Raw genomic sequence first — 22565 nt, 5'->3', positions numbered from 1 at the left:
GACTGTGCCGCCCAGAGGCTTATTCATGTCCCTCATTCTGCTTTAATGAAAAGAGCAGAAATTGTAAAGTGTGTCCAAAAAAAAAAAAGCGGGAAGAAGGGGTCTCATAAGCATAGAAAGCCTGAGCTGCACAGGTACAGTCTACGGTGAAGCCTGATGATGGGCCGCTATCCCTCCGCATTGGCTACATCGTAGGATTTTTTCCTATTTAGTTACAATGATTTTCTATTGAAACTTACTGAAACTCGGCGAGATTTACTTCTAAACTTGTATATTATTTCTATCATTGGACAGTCTTGTGTTAGTACAAGCAAAATGGATTTTATCTACCTTAAAGGGGTTTTTCAGTCAAATACTATTGATGACCTATCATCAGGATAGGTCATCAATAGTTGATCGGCTGGGGTCCATTGCTCGGGACCTCGACCAATCAGCAGAGCAGGCGCAAGCTGTCAGCGCCGCAATAACAGAGGTCAAAGCGGAAGCCTTGCAACGACTTCTGTGTAGTGGTCGGCGCTTGTAACTGCAGGCACGGCTCTCATTGATTTTAATGGGAGCTGTGCCTGAAGTTACAAGCACCGGCCACTACACGGCGGTCGGCACGGAGGCTTTCACCCCAACCTCTATGTATTTGGAGCGGAAGTCTCCACACTGGCCTCCCATAAAGTGGTTGACGCCTGTAACTGCAGGCACAGTTCCCACTGAAATTATTTAGAGCTGTGCCTATAGTTACAAGCGCCGGCCACTACACGGAGGTCGGCGCGTAGGTTTCCGCTCCGATTTCTGTGTTATTATGGCGCTGACAGCTTGTGCCCGCTTAGCTGATCGGTCGGGGTTCCGAGCGGCGGACTGAGGCCTATCAACTATTGATGACCTACCCTGATGATAGGTCATCAATAGTATTTTACTGGAAAACCCCTTTAACTAAGGGTCCCACTGCCCAGCTGTTTGTGGGCTGTGACATTTCTATATATGCAGCTCTCAGGTCAAAGTAAGGAGGATTCTGGCAGAAACTTAGATCATGGGGGAAAATTTTTGACTACTTATGATACTTATAAAGTCAACCTGGTGGTATTTTGTTGGTTGAGGATTCTCAGTTCCTCTTCATACAAATGGATAGTGTGGCCAATCTGATATATTCTTCATATCTAGTATATACAGATAGATAGATAGATTAGATAGATAGATAGATAGATAGATAGATAGATAGATAGATAGATATGAGAGAGATAGATAGATAGATAGATAGATAGATAGATAGGAGATAGATAGATAGATAGATATGAGATAGATAGATAGATAGATATGAGATAGATAGATAGATAGATAGATAGATAGATAGATAGATATGAGAGAGATAGATAGATAGATAGATAGATAGATATGAGATAGATAGATAGATAGATAGATAGATAGATAGATAGATAGGAGATAGATAGATAGATAGATAGATAGATAGATAGATATGAGATAGATAGATAGATATGAGATAGATAGATAGATAGATAGATAGATAGGAGATAGATAGATAGATAGATAGATATGAGATAGATAGATAGATATGAGATAGATAGATAGATATGAGATAGATAGATAGATAGATAGATAGATAGATAGATAGATAGATAGATAGATACATAGATAGCCTGATATTAGCCTGATGTGGTGTGGTTTGTTATCAAGACAACTCTGCCCTCATGTGTATGTATTACACATAACTACAACCTATGCCTACCCTCACTCATCATCACCATAGTATCTAAAGGGCCGGACACACAGTAGCCTGACACCATACTCTTATAAAAACTGTCTAAAAGAACATCTGTCTTTGTTACCAGTAAATATTTTAATTAGATGTGCTAAGAATTACAAAAAAACCTGTAGTTTTGAAAAATTCCGCCAGTGTCTTCAAAGTAAGCCAATGGGGCAACATGCAAAGGGACCTCCATGTTGGTTTGACCTGAGTATTTTGCGTATTCAAAAAAGCTGAAGACTGTACATTATAACTAGTATTCCTAATTCCAGTGAATCATTTTCTTGAGCATGGGTATATATATATATATATATATATATATATATATATATATATATCAGTGGCCTTCTTGGCGATGGGCTTTCTACTGGTAAAATAACAACTGAAAAAAACTCTCTAAAACCTTATTTTGAGCATGAAACTGAACTTTTTTTACCTTTATCCAGCACCGGTCCGAAAATCGCCAAGTTGTCATTAACTGTGGTACAGTTCCACCTTCTCCCGCGAAATTGGTGCTGACACTCCTGGATGCCGATTTTAACTCCTTCGGCCACACTGGGCATTATCTCCATATAATTCCGACAGAAGCGCATCTGCTTGGCTACAAGGCCAGGAATGGTCCCACATGGGATAGGCTGTGTTCCAAGGGAAGAGTACTGCTGACCGATAGCCAATGACCTGGAATATAGAAACACAAAATATGTAAAATGTGTTAGCATACTTACATCTACAACCTGCTCCATCTGTAGGCAAGGCTTACATTCATTGTCAGTTTGCTACTCAACCTTCATATGTTCACAGAATTCTCTTGTGCCTTGAAGGTGATATGAGGAACTAAAGAATTTTCTTGCCTTGAAGGATCAAAAAAGTAAAAAAAAATCTGCCATTGACCTATAACAATGGCTGAAGTGTTCTCTCCATGTCAAAAGGACAGTAAAAGCAGCTCTACGGGACTCTGCAAACAGCTCCTCAGAACTTAGTTACCTTGAATGTTCAGGTTTTTGACCTTTCAATCATTATAATAAGGTCATGGGAGTTTTTGTACTTGTTCAGTAGGTGACTTTATGTGACCTCTGCTCTAAATTTCTCATCATCGCCGGTGTATGTACTGTATACGAGTCCTAATTTGCTGCTATGAGTGTAGAAGGTCGAACCTTTGCCCTGTCTATTCTTTAAGTCCAATGGCAGGAAATAATGCAGCTTATGCACTTGGAGGGCAGCTGCTATTCATATCATATGAAAGGAGTTTTGATGTCATGACTGGTGAAATATGATGTCATCATGTCTATAGACCCCAAACCATAGTGAAACTAAAAAGGGAATAATCTCAGACTGACCTAATGGACAGTGTTCACCTATGCGAGGATCCCCTTTCCACAGTCACCATAATGTAAGAGGCAGAGGCGTAACTTGAAGCTCCTGGGCCCCAATGCAAAACCTGGAACGGGGCCCCCAACTATAATGCTTTATTCATAGTACTGGGCTTCCTATATGGAGAAGAGAGGCCTTATGGGCCCCCTAAGGCTCCTGGGCCCGGGTGCAACCGCATCCCCTGCATCCTCTATCCCCTGCATCCCCTGGTAAGAGGCATGAACTGGCCGAAGGTTACAATACCCTTGTTCTCCGGCATGGAAATGTAGTGCCAATGAGTGGAGCTCCATCTCAAGTTGCCCCATTCCTTACAGTGTGAAATGATCTTTTATAAGGCGCCCTTCACACAAGTGTATGCGTATTTGCACACGTATGACCGTAGCGTAATGTTTGCGGAATGTACAATGCTTTTTTACACGCACATCGGCATGTTTTACTATACTTTTTGCGCCTGCAAGGCATGTTCATTTGTGCGCGGCGAACAAAGGCGCGCTAATTGAAATGGATAAACTTAATGAGTCCCAGATGTATTCATTCTCCAGTGGAATTATGCAGTATTTTCCACATAAACTTGTGTATTGCATTCGCATCCCCCATCCACCTTTGATGCGCAGAAAAAAAGAACACGCTTTTTTGGTGTTTTTTTTGCAAAATACGGAAATGTGAACAAACCCATTGAAATCATTGGGTTCTAGAGCTTTGTGTTGTGCAGAGTGTTAAGGCAGCAAAAATACAGTTCTAAGCTCTCACTCATGACCTGACGGTTGTGAGTTCAATCCCTGCATGGTTCAGGTAGCTGGCTCAAGGTTGACTCATTCTTTCAAGGTTGGTAAAATGAGTACCCAGCTTGGTGGTGGGGGGGGATGATAAATAAATTACTTGAAAGCGCTGCTGAATACATTGGCGCTATACAAATAACGAGATTTATTTATCTCTATTCTCTGCGTATTGCACGCGCAAATACGCCCATGCGTAGCCAGCCTAAAGATTCCCTCTTTCCGCAGATTTTGATTTTCATCCACTCTCCTCCTTATTTTTACCCTGCTTGGTACACTTTCTAGCTGCCCACAAAGTCCCCCTGCCCTCTTCTAAGCCACTACCAGATGGAGAGCATTTCTGTACTTCATCTCTCTACCGCAAGAGCTGACTTTGGGGTGAATGTACAGGTCACAAGAACCTATTAGTGAATTATTACATAACTAGGCTATAAGGGCAGGAGGTTGGATCTGATGATGTAGTGTGGGTGGTGGAGTGCACACGCCCAGATGACACAATGTACCCGCAGTCTCCACATACTGTACATTATGTGGCTGGACCTGCCCCGGAGCTCTACACCGCGTCTCATTGCACAGACCATAGCGAGGTTCTTCACTATCAGATATTTAGTGAATATCACACAGTGTCCCGATACTGGTACCTCCATGCAATGAGCTGTAATCTGCAGAACCTGGCAATAAGTGTTCAATATCCCTGCAGTGCCTCCACAGGGGAAATAGAGCATTACACAATGTTCATTGCAAATAATAAAAGGACAGGACAAAAAATGCAGGACAGGTTCTACATAAAGAAAGACTATTTGCTCCAATCAATTCATGGAGGTCCAGAACAGAGATTCCCTTTTCTTTACCCAGAATGCCCTAATATTTATTTTTACATTTTTTTTTAAAATCAGACATTAAGTCTGCTAAGTACAATTCCATCCACTGCTCTGCCTTTCTTTGTCCAATTCTGTTCCACAGTCTTTACATAGTTTTGGCATTCTATTGAGGAACCAGGAAGCACAGGATGAACAGATCTATAGGTCTGTCCCAGATAGTGCATGAAGTCATGGAAACACACATGGATTAAACTTGATAAGATCAATCTCTGATTATCACCAGTAACAATGCTACATCTGTGGCTGGGATCTATGAAGGGTCCTGAGGGGATCAGTAATCCCCTGGCTGACAGCCGAGTCTACATTAGGGAGATACTTGGAGCATCTTATGAATGCATATCCCTGCACGATCTCCGGCCTCATCCTTGGAGCTGATACATGGAGCTGACTCACCCTCATTATACAACGTCGTGATTTCACACCACAGACAGTCTCAGGAAGAGAACGAATTGATTTAATTTTACAGGCCGCAGCTTGCTGCAATAATTGGAGAAATTTCCACCTCTCCAGACCGGTCTGACCCGACCTGAGCTCTCGCTCCCAGCTGTTTGCGGCCTTGTTCCTCCCTCTTGTGTATCTCAGCAGAATTATTATACAGTGAGCAGATAAGATGCCTGCAGACCTGTGATGTCACCAGGGTCACACGACAAACAACCGGCAGGGCAGCTGGACCCCTTGGATAGGAGGATTCCCCCCCATACTAGGCACTGAACTATGAAATGTGTTTCTTAACATGACCGCAGCATCCTATGTTCTGGGACTCAAAATAAGCATTGCGCAATTTCGAATCACATGCCCCTATTTTTATATAATCCAAACTTGAGGCGTCACACTTGTCATATTACATCCTACAAGAAAGACATCTGGACCCTTTCAAAATGCATCTACAGTCTTTGAAAAAAATATAAATCCAGCCCCTAGACAAAGGTTATTTTTTTGCTGCAAAACTCGGCATGCAGTTAGTCATAGACAAAGTTGTGGTATGATTAGATGAACGGTCTTACCCTAAGGCTGGGTTCACACAGGACGGATTTGCCGCAGAAATTCAGTGCGGAATTTCGCTGCGGCAAATCCACCTACGCCTGCTAATCCTGGGATTGGCCAGCCATGTGGACGAGATTTGTCAAACCTCTCATCCACGCAGGATGGCCAATCCGTCGCGGCAAAGACTGCAGAAGCTGGCGCTGCGGCGTGGTTTTCCCGGCCGCAGCATGTCTATTTTTTTTTCTGTTGCGTCCGCGCTCCTCTCTAAAAAGCTTGCGACCAGGCCGCTCCAAAACCCCTTTGCTAAGTGACGCAGGTGTTGAAGCTACGCTTTTCCCAGGGGAAATCTCACGGTTTTTCGCTGCGGCAAAACGGCTAGATTTCCGACGGGATTCCGCCCTGTGTGAGCCCAGCCTTAAAGTGGTTCCCCCATTTGCCTATAAAAAGGCTCTCAGAGGCTCCTTGTGTGCAGTGACCACTTCTTCGCTTGTGTAGAGCTTGTTGACCACAAGACGCCTCTACGACGCAGAGAAGACATTTCACCCAGTTAACAGAGCTTGAGACGGCTACCTGGGCCGTTCTGACCAGACTGTCATTAGGTGTTGGGACCAGTGGATGCATGAGGACACGCAAACAAGGTGACCAGTAGAGAGGATCGTCTGATCATCCGACAAGCAGCTTCAACTGTTTCATTGTCCACAATCCAGAAATAAGTCGCATCATCGTTACAGGCTCCCGTGTCTGTCAGAACCATTTCCAGGCACTTGGCTGACAGATATTTGGTCACCATGTACTGCCTTTGACACTTACTCACCTTCACCGAGTTGTCTTCAGCAATGAACCCCAACCCCGGTTTAGTTTGGGCACTGATAATGACCTTGTTAATGTCAGGAGACCCCGGGGTGAGCACCTCAATCCTCCATATCCGCCCGTATCACATCTTGTATCCAAGCTAGAGGCAGTACAACAGGGTATTAGGGCATCTATGCCTTCTCGTATCACATCTTGTATCCAAGCTGGAGGAAGCTTAACAGCGTACTAAAGCCTCCATGCCTGCCCATTTCATATCTTGTATCCAAGCCAGAGGCGGTACTACAGGATATTAGAGCCGGTGTCGTACCTCTCAACCAGAATAATAGGTGGAGACATGGTTTAGCAGTCCTGAGTATAAGGAAACACCCCCAGTACCATTAGAGCCTCCATGCCCGCCTGTATCACATCTTGTATCCAAGCTGGAGGTGGTACAACAGGGTACTTGAGCCTCCATGCCCACCCGTATCACATCTTGTATCCAAGCTAGAGGTGGTATAACAGGGTACTAGAGCATCCGTGCCCACCCGTATCACATCTTGTATCCAAGCTAGAGGCGGTACAACAGGATACTAGAGCCTCCATGCATGCCCGTATCACATCTTGTATCCAAGCTAGAGGCGGTACAACAGGATACTAGAGCCTCCATGCCTGCCTGTATCACATCTTGTATCCAAGCTAGGGGCGGTACAACAGGATACTAGAGCCTCCATGCCTGCCTGTATCACATCTTGTATCCAAGCTAGGGGCGGTACAACAGGGTACTACAGTCTCCCCTCAAGAGGTCAGTTTTTCTGCAATAAATTCTCCTTTTGCTCTGATATTGTAATCACTTATATCAATGTTACAATCACACGGAGAAAGTTTCATTTCATTCAACAACTTCTACCAGTGGAAGGATTGTTTTCGACAATGAGTATAGTACTATGGAGGAACTCTATCGCTACATGACGATAATCTGATGAGAATATGTAGTAATATAGAGGGACTTTATTACTAGATGATGATAATATAATGTGGGTTTATAGTATTATGCTGGGACTCTATCGCTTCCTGAAAATATTATATGGATATATAGAAATATGGAGGAACACTTATCACTGCAGGGATGTAACTGCAGCTTCTCTGAATGTGAGGCTTTAATAGGAAAGGGGTGAAGAAGGGATGTAACTGCAGCTTCTCTCAATGTGAGGCTTTAATAGGAAAGGGGTGAAGAAGGGATGTAACTGCAGCTTCTCTCAATGTGAGCCTGTAATAGGAAAGGGATGAGGAAGGGATGTAACTGCAGCTTCTCTCAATGTGAGGCTGTAATAGGAAAGGGGTGAACAAGGGATGTAACTGCAGCTTCTCTCAATGTGAGGCTGTAATAGGAAAGGGGTGAACAAGGGATGTAACTGCAGCTTCTCTCAATATGAGCCTGTAATAGGAAAGGGGTGAACAAGGGATGTAACTGCAGCTTCTCTCAATGTGGGGCTGTAATAGGAAAGGGGTGAACAAGGGATGTAACTGCAGCTTCTCTCAATGTGAGCCTGTAATAGGAAAGGGGTGAACAAGGGATGTAACTGCAGCTTCTCTCAATGTGAGGCTGTAATAGGAATGGGTTGAGGAAGGGATGTAACTGCAGCTTCTCTCAATGTGAAGCTGTAATAGGAAAGGGGTGAACAAGGGATGTAACTGCAGCTTCTCTCAATGTGAGGCTGAAATAGGAAAGGGGTGAAGAAGGGATGTAACTGCAGCTTCTCTGAATGTGAGGCTGTAATAGGAAAGGGGTGAACAAGTGATGTAACTGCAGCTTCTCTCAATGTAAGGCTGTAATAGGAAAGGGGTGAGGAAGGGATGTAACTGCAGCTTCTCTCAATGTGAGGCTGTAATAGGAAAGGGATGAGGAAGGGATGTAGCTGCAGCTTCTCTCAATGTGAGGCTGTAATAGGAAAGGGGTGAACAAGGGATGTAACTGCAGCTTCTCTCAATGTGAGGCTGTAATAGGAAAGGGGTGAACAAGGGATGTAGCTGCAGCTTCTCTCAATGTGAGGCTGTAATAGGAAAGAGGTGAACAAGGGATGTAACTGCAGCTTCTCTCAATGTGAGGCTGAAATAGGAAAGGGGTGAAGAAGGGATGTAACTGCAGCTTCTCTCAATGTAAGGCTGTAATAGGAAAGGGGTGAGGAAGGGATGTAACTGCAGCTTCTCTCAATATGAGCCTGTAATAGGAAAGGGGTGAACAAGGGATGTAACTGCAGCTTCTCTCAATGTGGGGCTGTAATAGGAAAGGGGTGAACAAGGGATGTAACTGCAGCTTCTCTCAATGTGAGCCTGTAATAGGAAAGGGGTGAACAAGGGATGTAACTGCAGCTTCTCTCAATGTGAGGCTGTAATAGGAAAGGGGTGAACAAGGGATGTAACTGCAGCTTCTCTCAATGTGAGGCTTTAATAGGAAAGGGGTGAGTAAGGGATGTAACTGCAGCTTCTCTCAATGTGAGGCTGAAATAGGAAAGGGGTGAAGAAGGGATGTAACTGCAGCTTCTCTCAATGTAAGGCTGTAATAGGAAAGGGGTGAGGAAGGGATGTAACTGCAGCTTCTCTCAATGTGAGGCTGTAATAGGAAAGGGGTGAACAAGGGATGTAACTGCAGCTTCTCTCAATGTGAGGCTGTAATAGGAAAGGGGTGAACAAGGGATGTAACTGCAGCTTCTCTCAATATGAGCCTGTAATAGGAAAGGGGTGAACAAGGGATGTAACTGCAGCTTCTCTCAATGTGGGGCTGTAATAGGAAAGGGGTGAACAAGGGATGTAACTGCAGCTTCTCTCAATGTAAGGCTGTAATAGGAAAGGGGTGAGGAAGGGATGTAACTGCAGCTTCTCTCAATGTGAGGCTGTAATAGGAAAGGGATGAGGAAGGGATGCAGCTGCAGCTTCTCTCAATGTGAGGCTGTAATAGGAAAGGGATGAGGAAGGGATGTAACTGCAGCTTCTCTCAATGTGAGCCTGTAATAGGAAAGGGGTGAACAAGGGATGTAACTGCAGCTTCTCTCCAAGTGAGACTGCATGCTGTAATAGGAAAGGAATGAGGAAATAATAAAGCTTCAGCTTCTCTAATTATCTGGTTCAGTAATCTGCATGCTGTGATGGGGAGGGGTGAGGAGGGGATGCAGCTGCAGTTTGTCTACCTCTATGTCTGTATGCCAGGGTTTCCACTGGTCCATAAATTCACAGTCAAAAAATAAAAAAAAACCTGCAAAAACAATAAATAAATAAAACAGGCTAAAGAATGTCACTGGTGAGAATGACCTGGTTTTGTTTAGTTGACAGAGAATTATCTACATTGAGACATTGTAACAAACCCTCAGCTGCACGAGCAGAACCAAGTCAAGATATGACCAGAAAGCAGGATGTGGATGTAGGAAATTGTTTGCAGTTTAGATCCAAAGACATAAACCACAGAGGGATCCCATTTTAGTTGGACCCCTCCATACAGTCCAGTCCTGATTACCTATCATATAATGAACTACCAATCGCTTCAGTTGACTTCCAACCTTTGGCCAGCTGCCGCATAGTGATCCATCACCTCCCAGCTGCTCACTATTAAGCATCCACCAGCATTGACTTGTAGAGCTGCGCTGTCTAGAGCTCAGTAAATCCATCCTTTCCAAGCCGCTGCCAAAGTAAATAATGAATGTAGATAGAAATCCAAGGGAAGTCAATCTAAGTCTGAGGCTCTAATGCTCCTTAATACTCCCGGCTGCTCCTCCTCCTCCTGTATGGAGACGTCGCCCCTACGGTTTGTTCTTTTGCCGCAGAACGTGTTTGCGGTGCAGCTGGGGTGTTACATGAGGATCCTGTCTGTGTCTTCTGCAGCCAAATAAAGCAAATATAAAACCTTTAGAAGATTCCGGGTGTCAACGAAGAAGAATCAGAGACAAATAAATGTAACTAAGCATCGTCTTTGGAGTCAGCGACTCATCATTCAGCTTTTAAAGGGATCCAGTCACATGGTGTCCAGTCTGTGGACAACTAGTTATAGAGCAGGAGGACCTAAGCACATTTTAGTAGGAAAAGATTCAATATAGTTTGTTCATTTTAATTCCTGTTCATTGTCAACTTAAGAGTCTAGTGGGCGGTCCTATCAGTGTTTAACAGCATCTCCATATTCAGGTAAGGCAGCCAATCACTGATAAGACCGCCCACTGGACTCCTGAGCATAGAATGAGGAGAGGATTAAATGATTAAATATGAGTTCTACTGACTTTTTCCCCATGCAACAATAGATCAATCTGCTCAGCTCCTAGCCCACCGATGTTCAACATGACAGGTTCCCTTGAAGGTCTACAGCGGGACTCCTCACAGACCCTGACGATAGATACAGCCCTATTACTCATTTATAGTCACTATGTCCTTCAACAATTCCATGCATTCCCCCATCTGGAGGATGACTTGAAAGCTCCGCTAATATTGCGCCTCCTTGTTCATAAATGGAATGCCAGACCTACAATTAAGGCTCACAATGCCATAATAATAGAAGAGAGGGGTCAAAAGGCAATATGATTTTACAAGGCAATACAAGTTACTTAAGAAACCTCAACTTCTACAGGTCCTGTAATCATCGGCATTAGTAATGGTCATCGGACATCTGTTACCCGTGCAGAAAACCAAGAGAACTGGCTGCAAAGGATATTAAGAAACTATGATGCAGGAATATATTTTGAAGCTGCCAAGTTATGGTAGATGTTGGTATAATTACAGGAACATAATAGTAGTCGTAGTTATATTATATATACCCATAGCGTTCCCTCGTAGATTTTGTGAAAATGTTTTACTAGACAGGACAACCCTTTTAAGACGGTAAATTAAGTTAAACTCATTAACTTTGATTAACCATTTATGGGTCAGAATTCATAGTACTTTGGGGTGTTGGCGTCGCCATTCACTATATGGCTTTGTGCTGTCTGGTCTACATATCATGCACGTAAACTATTTCACTACTAGGAAGACCCAACACAAAGACAAACCTCCTGGAGGTCATATTTTCCGTGTCATGGATAATCAGTGTCCATCACCCCGTGCATTCCCAGGTATCGCTCTCAGAAGTCTGGACAATGGCTCGACCTCTCTATTGTGATGTTTACCCTCTCTGTAACTTCCCTTGCAAGGGTCACCCAGGATTCCCGTCTCGCTTTGTTTCTATGACCTTGACCCTATCATTTTACCTCTCTTTAAGTGCCCACCCAACTAACGAGTTCCCCGACACGAGCAGAAGACAATGTGTTTAGTAAACCGTATTGTGGAATACCTCCCATCTCTTTATTGCAGGGTCAGATTTCATAGATAGAATGGATTAAACCGATCAGGTAAATAGTATCACACCTGCAATCTCAGTCTCACATGTCTAGATTGGATTGTGTGATATTTCAGCTTATCTTCAGTATCTTTGGGGCCATCACCAATCAACATTGGTTACAAAGGATTATTAGGCTATATGGTAGCTCCATGGTGATTGGGTACTATGCAATAGCATCATGAGATATTACAGTCTAATTGAGCAAATGAAGCTGCACGGTAGCTTTGATATGTGGTGACTATGGGGATAAGAGGTAGTTATATGGTAGAATATAATCGAGCTACATGGGGAGTATGAGACTAGATGGAAATGAAGGCTTTATATTATAGAATTATTTACAAAGTCATATGGTAGGGGTGCACAGAGGGATGGAGGTTCCACAGCAGTAATCATAATGCAGCCGGTCTGTTGGTTACCACCTTTGAAACTGTCTTTCCACCTCTTATAGTAGACGAAGAAGACTCTTTGGACTCTCTCATTTGCAAATAACTGAAACACAGTTCGGCTTGTGCACTCCATGAGATCAGGAGGTTAAACCAAGTGTCTCTTCATTAGAGGCCCCTGACCTTCTGGTATATATGCTTTTGATGGCAGCAATGCAATCCTATATGGAGGTTATATGGTGAATACAATGGGATTATAGATTAATATAGTAGCGCTTTGCCATTCCAGTATAGGACTAGTTTTACGGAGCTATATGGTGACAAGACTTCTGCTACACAATATGGCGGCCTTATGAGGCTATGTGATGGGATTGTTGGAAGTCTATGATATCAATGTGGTGGCCTTTATAGCTTTACATAGGTTGTATATTTCTATAGAGCCATATCTGAGGCCGTTATATTGGGGAGGGGGGTCATGATTATTAGGATTAGGTGACGGGGCTAGAGACCATATGGTGCCATGTATTCTATGGGCTGTATATTCATTATTACATACAGTATGACACGTCTACGTTCTACCAAGTCTAGGACTCATTTTGCCCAGATCCGGCTCAGCTGTCAGCACCATGTCCTACATAAGTCATCGAGTACATCCTACTTCTTGCAGCTCTTCATCCATCCTCCAAGTTGTTCCTTCCTCTAGATGAAACGAAGACTTCAATTTGTACATTTTTTAATGACAAGTTTACAGTTTCCATAAATCAAGTGAAATTAACAAGGAATTTTATATGGAGCCTGTAAAAACCTCCATGACTGCTCCACGCACAACTGTCAATGAAGCCGACATATTGGGAGGGGAGCGCACAATGGGGCACTATGAAGACAACTGTAAATTATTGCAAATGTCTCTGGAGAAAAGATTCATTAGATCCAGTAATTATCAATCAGTGTTCGCCTTTCTGGAGGGGATTTCTTTCTATAATGCCTCGGTGCTTGGCTGACGCATTCCTCCTGCTCACCTATATCATTATACATCCAGCTAATCAAATTGCCGTGTCTTAAGGCAATGTTCTTGCATTGTTACTGTGGGGAGGCTGGTCCGCCATCATCTCCACTGTCACAACATGCAAACTCGGCTTCATTTATAGAACTATACATGCGTTCTACTGTAAAGTAACGCTGACTGCAAACACATCCCCACTTAGTCCATGGTGGACAATATTCCGAGGCCTCCTGATATATAGTCCATAAAGTCACAGAATATTATTCTACAGTCATAATCTCACCACAACATGGTCCACCTAGTTCAATCTATTAGGTTGCAATGAAATGTTGGGGAATTTATAGTTCTGGCAATCATGGGCTAAATACATGCTTCACTGCAATGCACAGAGATAGGGGATCCCATTCCCCTCATTTGCTGTAGAGTGGTGGCCATAAATAGTCACTCTTCACAATGGAGGCCAGATATGGAAACAATTCGATGAACTTTTTGGGTTGTTTCTATATCTCTGCCATACTGTTTGGACTATGGAGAATGAGGATTTCCGCTGCAAGCAGGGGACATAGGACATTGAATGTAATGTGCTACCCTTGGATGGTTGGAGTCAAGAGCCACATACGAGGCCCCTATGATGTGGAAGGTTGATCACCCCTCATCTAAATCCCACCATCACATGGACATCCTGGCAACCCATAGTTCCATCTTAGAACCAATATTTAATATCACCACTGTACCACATAGCAACATTACATCATCATATAGGCATTAGGCCCCTATATAGTCCTATCATAGTACCACATGTCACAACATCATATTGTAGTTTTGCTGCTACATGGTCCCAATCAGTACCACTATTTAGCCATCATGCTGCCATATGGTTCCATCACTTTTTCATACTGTATATCCAAAGTATAGTCCCCAACATATATCCTGTGCCAACAGGATATAGCATTAAACAGCAACGTTCTCCACACAAGGCATAGCCCATTCTTTGGGTATGCAGTACCCATGCTCACAGTTATTCTCTGGTGGCTCAATAAACTGCCACAAAGTGGAAGCCCTGGTACTTTTATATAGAAAAAATGTCATCTAGCAACAGTCTCCCGCCCTTCCACGGCACTTTGCAATATTTTAGCTCCAGCTCCTGAGGGCATTAACACATAAGCAACATTACAAACAGACAAACTATAAAGCCTAGACCGAACTCGTCACCCTTTTCAGCTAAATCAATGCAATGTATGGACATACCCTATATCCATATCATATTAGGCCTACATATATAGCGGGGGGAGTGCCTGGCCCTCCTATAGAAGAGTGCCTCCCCCGCTTAGTGAGCAGTGACCAATACCTAAGTGAGACCTCACCCCCTCTGGTCCGGTACCCGCCCAGGAGGAGGTGCGGGAAAAATAGGAGACTGACACTTGCGGCCACCCATCTGAATAGCGCTGTCACACTGTACTGGAAGCTTCTCTCCGACAGCCAGAGTCTTGGCCTGGGGAGGGAGAGCACGAGAGTTAGACGTATGCAAGGGCCATGTTGAAGCGCGCTGGATGGCGCCATTTTGGCTTAGTCTCTTAGAGGCTTCACTAAGCGCCCAGTGATGATTTGGCGGTGACAGGGTTAGCATGTTACCGCAAGAAGGTTCGACCCCTCTGTTAGGGAAATGTGAATGGGGCTAGGCCCTGTGTAAGCCCTTTCATAGCCCAGAGCACAGGCAATGTTTTGGGGCAATAGGCGCCTGACATATAGGGGTTGGAGCTGCGTCCCAGCTCCAGGGCCAGCAGATTGCAGCGGTGGTCATTACAGAGAGGCTGTTGCGAGCAGTTTCCCTCTGTTGGGGGGCTGTTCAGAGCTAGACCACTAGCGATGTCCGAGGGGGCCGAAAAAAAAGACAATGACCGCACCCCTAGGGTCAAGTACCCCGCATCGTATGGGCGGAAAGGGAGACTCCCTCCCCGCATTGCCGGACTCCAAGGCTGTGGTGCAGGAGATTTGCTACAGACTCTGCCGACAACAAGGGAGAGCAAGCAGCAAAAGACATTTCAGACTAGCGTTAGTGGACTACTACCCCCACACTGCATAAGGTTAAATCCCTGGTCAGGGTCGGCGTAAGTGGACTGATGGAACAAAGACATAATTATTGGGCTTATGGTGCCACTTGCTGCTGCCAGGAGGAGCTATAGCAGTGATGGTGATGTAAAGATTGGTGAGAGTCGCCAAGTGAGCAGACACATATTTTGGATGCATAACATATATATCGAGTACTGTCACTTTAAGAAAGAAAGTTTACACTAAAGATATAGTTTAAGTTATGGAGAGAAAACATGTTTATTTAGTTTATGTTCAGTAAAGCATATTGTGTAAAAATGTGCCACCTTTGTCATTGCTGTGCCATCCTGACCCTGGGCACATACCACCAGCCTGGTACATATACACTTCATATTCTCATGTAATAATCATGATGCTGCTTAATCCAATCACATTACTACTTGTCATAGTACCATATACTGTATCACCATTCAACCTCATATTCCCTTTACATTACAAAACATATAGATCATCCCAGCATCTCACCATCATGCTGCCATGCTCATACCAGCCACAGTCATCATGCTGCTCTATAGTCCCATCACATTGAGCTATATCTCTGTGACACCATATAGTCATGATCCTGATACATAGTCCCATACTATCCCTATCATACTATCTTATAACACTGCTATTACTTCTAATCGTGTTATTTTGCCATAGATGCAGATAACACCATCAAATAATCATCATACTGCTATAGGGTCACTAGTACCACGTATAAACATATGACTGCATAGTCATCATGGCCCTTTATAGCCCTAACATACTATCAAATATCCATATGATGACTGATGAAACTACCGCTCTCTACGTGTATTGTGCCCTCATATGCTCACTGAGCTGCTGTGTATATAGTCTCATCAATATATCATTGTGATAGTCCCGTTGTAAGGCCTCAGTCAGACGGGCGTTTTTTCGCGCAGTTTGCGCATCGCATTTCGGATGCGCATGCGCAAATCGCGTGACCGGAGGCGAAAAATCACGGGAAAAATCTGCACCTACCCGCGTTTATCGTCGCTGCAAAACGCCCGTCTGACCGGAGAAAAATCGCCGTGCGCATCAAAATGCGCATGAAACTTCGTCTGACCGGCGAAAAAAATGATTTTGGTGCGCACATAAAACGGCGAACGCAGATAGGCGAATCGTCGTGAAGTGAATGGGAACTTTTTGTGCAATACCAAGCCTCGCCACTGCAGTTAGAACGGAGCTGTTTGCTTGTCTGTCTGTCTGGCCAGATGTCAGATCAGTGCAGGAGCACACTGACCTGGTGAACAGCTGATCGAGGAGTGTCTCAAGCAGTGGAACCCTATCAATCTATTATTGCCTACCTATACTGAGGATAGACCATCAATAGTTTAAAGCTGGACAATCCCTTTTATATGTGTCCACAAACCGTTATAGACATAATATGTAATGTACACTATATGTAATCCCAATATAGTTCTATATATCCACATCTTGTTATCAATATGCTAAGATAAGAGTCCAATCGTACCATATATTCTTTCACATTATACCATTACTATGTAGTGATAACATCCCAGCCTGACCCTATATACCATATATCCACATTATATTATTATCATGTTGCACCCTAATACTATATATCACATCATCAGGATGTAATGATAGAGCCTCGCCATAGTACTATATATAATCATGGTAGAGCCCATTTATACTTCTATATAGCTCCACATGATAGCGTTATATAGCAATAGAGTCCCACTATAGTATATATTATCTAGGTTTCATCATCCTATGGTAGAGTCATATAGTCACATCATATTATCATCAGGACAGATTCCTTCCATACTAATATATATATATATATCCACCATCTTATATGCATGTAGTGGTAGGAGATGCAGCATGGTACTATATCTGCATATTATCACATAGTGATAGAGTGCCAGCATAGTATTATCTATCTACATAATGTTAGCATTCTGTATTGACAGAGCCCAGAGGCGTAACTTGAAGCTCCCAGGCCCCGATGCAAAACCTGTAACTGGGCCCCCAACTATAATGCTTTATTCATAGTACTCGGCTCCCTATATGGAGAAGAGAGGCCTTATGGGCCCCCTAAGGCTCTTGGGCCCGGGTGCAACCGCATCCCCTGCACCCTCTATAGTTACGCCCTTGACAGAGCCCCAACATATTGTAGTACTATATATCCACATCAGTTTATTTCAATGGGTTTTCAAAACAACGGAGGGCAATTGGAAAGGTTTCCGTTTGCTTCTATACTGTTATGTCTTCGTTTTCTTGGACGGAAAAATAGTGCAGTCTGCACCACTATTTTTCTGTCCAAAAAAAAAGGAAACCTAGCAGAACGGAAGCAAATGGAAACCTTTCTGCATACTTCATGTTTTTTTGAAAACCCATTGAAATGAATGGGGAAAAAACTGAAAAGTTTAATTACGTTTTATTTCTGTTTCTCTGCTCTAAAAATGGAACCGAGCCTTAATACAGGCGTGAATACACCCTACGATATACTGTATATCAGTTGAAACTCACCACTGGCTCAAGAGCCACTTATGGCTCGCGACCCTCTGCAAAGTGGCTTGCCATTAGAGCCCTGAGTTATGGCTATAGATATTCACTTGCTATAATATGACATCCACTAACAATATTACAGTCATATCCTTGCCCAGAACAATGATGATTTGGGTGGTATAATGCCAGTGTATCTAATTTCAAACCCAAAAGTATTTATGTGCATGTCAGAAATTCAGGATTCTATGATTATCTATTTTTAATATTTACGTTAACATATTTTACTTAAATGTGGCCTTTGATTGACTGCAGCTTACAAGGAACAAGGTTGGGGCCCTCCGCTATATATCCCCATCATATTATCATGATGATTATGGCAAGTGGTTCAGCAATTACCTCTGCTGCTTCCTTTAACATCCTAGGATACTAAAGGAAGCAGCAGAGGTAATTGCTGAATCACTCGCCATAATCTTTGAAAATTTCTGGAGAACAGAAGTCCCAGAAGATTGGAAAAGGGCAAATGTTGTCCCTATCTTCAAAAAAAGTAAAAAGGTGGATCCAGGAAACTACAGACCTGTGAGCCTGACTTCTATACCGGAAGAGATATTTGAACAAATTATTAAACAGCATGTATGCAAGTACTTGGATAAAAATGGAGTAATTAACCAGAACTAGCATGGGTTTGTAACAAACAAGTCATGACAGACAAATCTAATTTCCTTCTTTGACAAAATCACTGACTGGGTTGATCAGGGAAATGCGGTGGATATAGTATATCTTGACTGTAGTAAAGCATTTGACAAAGTATTGTATACCATCCTTATTGAAAAAATGACCAAATATGGGACTGACAAGGCAACTGTTAGGTGAATTCACAACTGGCTGAGTGATCGTACTCCAAGTGGAAGAATGTATCAAGTGGGGTACCACAAGGCTCTGTCCTAGGCCCAGTGTTGCTCAACATTTTTATAAATGATCTGGAGGAGGGAATTGATGGGAAACTGATCAAATTTGCCAACAACACAAAGCTAGGAGGGATAGCTAACACTAGGGAAGAGAGAATATTCAAAAAGATCTAGAAAAGCTTGCACGGTGGGCAGCGACTAACAGAATGGCAAAGTCTTACATCTGGGCGAAAAAAATGCAGAAAGCACATAGAGAATGGGAGGAATTGGGCTAAGCGGCAGCACGTGTGAAAAAGACGTGGCTATACTAACAAATCATAGACTGAACATGAGTCAACAATGTGATGCAGCAGCCAAAAAGGCAAACACAATTCTGGGATGTATTAAGAGAAGCATAGAGTCTAGATCACGTGAGGTAATTATTCCCCTCTACTCTTCCTTAGTCAGACTTCATCTGGAATACTGTGTCCAGTTCTGGGCACCCCAATTTAAAAAAAGACATAGACAAACTGGAGCAAGTTCAGAGAACTTACCAAGATGATAAGCGGTCTGCAAATCATGTCCTATGAGGAACAGTTCTGGGAAAGCATCTGGGAATGTTTAGCTTGCAAAAAAGAAGGCTGAGAGGAGACTTAATAGCGGTCTACAAATTTCTGAAGGGCTGTCACAGTGCAGAGGGATCAGCCCTATTCTCATTTGTACAAGGAAAGACTAGAAGCAATGGGATGAAACTGAAAGGGAGGAGGCACAGATTAGATATTAGAAAAAACTTTCTGACAATGAGGGTGATCAATGAGTGGAACAGGTTGCCACGGGAGGTGTTGAGTTCTCCTTCAGTGGAAGTGTTCAAACAAAGGATGGACAGACATCTGTCTGGGATGATTTAGTAAATCCTGCACTGAGCAGGGGTTTGGACCCGATGACCCTGGAGGTCCCTTCCAACTCTACCATTTTATGATTCTATATGGTGATATACACAGGACTAGCTATCCACATTAACTGCAGTGATAAGTGTTCCTCCATATTTCTATATATCCATATAATATTTTCAGGAAGCGATAGAGTCCCAGCATAATACTATAAACCCACATTATATTATCATCATCTAGTAATAGAGTCCCTCTATATTACTACATATGCTCATCAGATGATCGTCATGTCGCGATAGAGTTCCTCCATAGTACTATACTCATTGTCGAAAACAATCCCTCCCCTGGAAGAAGTTGTCGAATGAAATGAAACTTTCTCTGTGTGATTGTAACATTGATATAAGTGATTACAATATCAGAGCAAAAGGAGGATTTATTGCAGAAAAACTGACCTCTTGAGGGGAGACTGTAGTACCCTGTTGTACCGCCCCTAGCTTGGATACAAGATGTGATACAGGCAGGCATGGAGGCTCTAGCACCCTGTTGTACCGCTCTAGCTTGGATACAAGATGTGATACAGGCAGGCATGGAGGCTCTAGTATCCTGTTGTACCGCTCTAGCTTGGGTACAAGACGTGATACAGGCAGGCATGGAGGCTCTAGTACCCTGTTGTACCGACTCTAGCTTGGATACAAGAGGTGATATGGGAGAGCATGGAGGCTCTTGTACCCTGTTGTACCGCCTCTAGCTTGGGTGCAAGATGTGATACAGGCAGGCATGGAGGCTCTAGTATCCTGTTGTACTGCCTCTAGCTTGGCTACAGGATGTGATACAGGTGGGCATAGAGGCTCTAGTACCCTGTTGTACTGCCTCTAGCTTGGATACACGATGTGATACGGGGGGGGGGGGGGGGTATGGAGGCTCTAGCACCCTGCTGTACCGCATCAAGCTTGGATACAAGATGGGATATGGGCGGGCATAGAGGCATACAGGTTCCATATGGTATTCTGTGGCATATAGGTCCAAATTTGTTGTAACTGAGCCTCTAGATCATGCAAACTCATAGACTGCCAAAGTTGTCGTCCTAGATGGTCCCATACATGTTCTATTGAATCTGGTGACCGGGCAGCCACAGAAGTGTGACAATGTTGTAGGGACATTCCTATGACCCCCTTGTGTATGCGAGCATTATCCTGCTGGAAGCATCTTGGAAGCCACCATGAGAGGAACACATGTGGCTGCAGGATGTCCTGAACATATCGCTGAGCTGTTTATTGCCCCTTGTACAATTACTATGGATGACCGACTGTCGTATGTGATGGTCTCCCAGACCATCACACCAGCAGTGAGGGCAGTGTGCCGCTCCACAGCAAAGGCAGGATTGAAGCGCTCACCTCCAGGTCTCCAAACACAAGCACAGCCGTCGTCAGTGCCCAAACTAAACCTGGATTCACTGCTAAAATCAACATGTTTCTACTCTGTAGCAGTCCAGTTTCTTCATTCACAATACTACTACAAACAGAGACGACGGTGGGTGTGAAAAACAGTACACATATTGGGCAGCGTGAGACCAAATATCCTTCAACCATGTGTCTGGAAATGGTTCCGACAGACACAGGGGTATAACAATGGCACCACTTGTCTCTGGATGGTGGACAAAGAAACAGTTGGAGCTGCTTGTGCTTGTCGGACGATCAGACGATCCTCTCTACTGGTGGTCTGTCGGGGGCGTCCTGAGCCCGGTCACCTTGTGTGCAATCGCACATCTGCTGGTCCCAACACCTCTTAACAGTCTGGTCAGAATGGCCAAGGTGGTGGACAATTCATCGCTACGACCATCCAGCTTCTCACATTTCAATAATGCGCCCCTCTCAGACTCTGGTAACGGGGTGAAATCTCTTCTCTGCCTCGTGGAGGAGTCTAGTGGCCAACAAGCTCCACACAAGTGGAAGAAGAGGTCACTACACACAGGGAGCCTTTTTATAGACTACAGGGGGAACCACTTTTAGGGCCTCCGATGCAAGACTGTTCATCTAATCACACCACAACTATCATCATTTCCGTATTTGCCTGAGATGGCAAATACGGAAGTTTGCAGTAAAAGGACAACTCCTTTTAGGGGCTGGTTTTGCAGTAAAAGGACAACTCCTTCTAGGGGCTGGTTTTTCTTTGACAAAGAGGGTAATATTCCCACATCATATCACCATGTAGCGATAGAGTTTCTCTATATTACTGTTTATTCACACATTATCATCATACAATGATAGGGGCCCTCCATAATATTGTATATCAGATAATCATAATGTAGTGACAGAGTCTTTTCATTATACTATATATCAGATTATCATCATGTAATATTAGAGTCCCAATTTAGTATTATATACTCACAACATATTATCATCATGTAGGGATAGAGTCCCTCCATAGTACTATATATCAGATTATCATCATATAGTAATAAAGTCCCATTATCATCTGTCTCTTCTGCCCCCTGCGAAGGTTCTCTAGGATCAGTCGCCCCACATAGCTTGGGTGATGAAGCTTTTGTCTGGGGAGACATTTTTCCCCTTTCTTGTCCTAATTTTGCCTCCTTGCAGAAGCTGCTGGTATTATTGATGCACATTTCAGACGTGTCTGAGCAGGGATCCTTAGACATTTCACTTGCTGCCCGGGGCCACAGATTCGCCTCCTCGCACCGACAGGAGGGATTTTTTTTTGTTCCTTAAAGAATGTGGAGTCTCTCACCTCCAGCTATTTATATGCAAGTCTTAAGAAGGAGGACACTGGAGCAGTGGAGACCAAGATAACTCCTACAGACTCCGAACAGGAGGAAAACTTGGTTCTCTTGATAGTTTCATAATCATTCATAATCAGAGCAGAGACTTTTAAGCTTTTCAGGTGAGAATAT

General features: G+C 43.6%; 1 protein-coding gene across 1 annotated transcript in view; it reads right to left on the bottom strand.

The window, feature by feature from the left end:
• Positions 1-22565, bottom strand: part of WNT3A (Wnt family member 3A) — an 81827-nt gene that overhangs the window by 16743 nt on the left and 42519 nt on the right. Inside the window, exon 2 of the mRNA XM_066585557.1 lies at positions 2190-2431. Within this exon, the coding sequence (XP_066441654.1) occupies positions 2190-2431 (242 nt within the window). The remainder of the gene's footprint in view (positions 1-2189; positions 2432-22565) is intronic.

This window comes from Eleutherodactylus coqui, chromosome 12 (assembly GCF_035609145.1).
Source record: "Eleutherodactylus coqui strain aEleCoq1 chromosome 12, aEleCoq1.hap1, whole genome shotgun sequence".
Taxonomy (NCBI): Eukaryota; Metazoa; Chordata; class Amphibia; order Anura; family Eleutherodactylidae; genus Eleutherodactylus; species Eleutherodactylus coqui.
The sequence above is the reverse complement of the archived record's forward strand: the minus strand, read 5'-3'. Positions and strand labels throughout refer to the sequence as shown.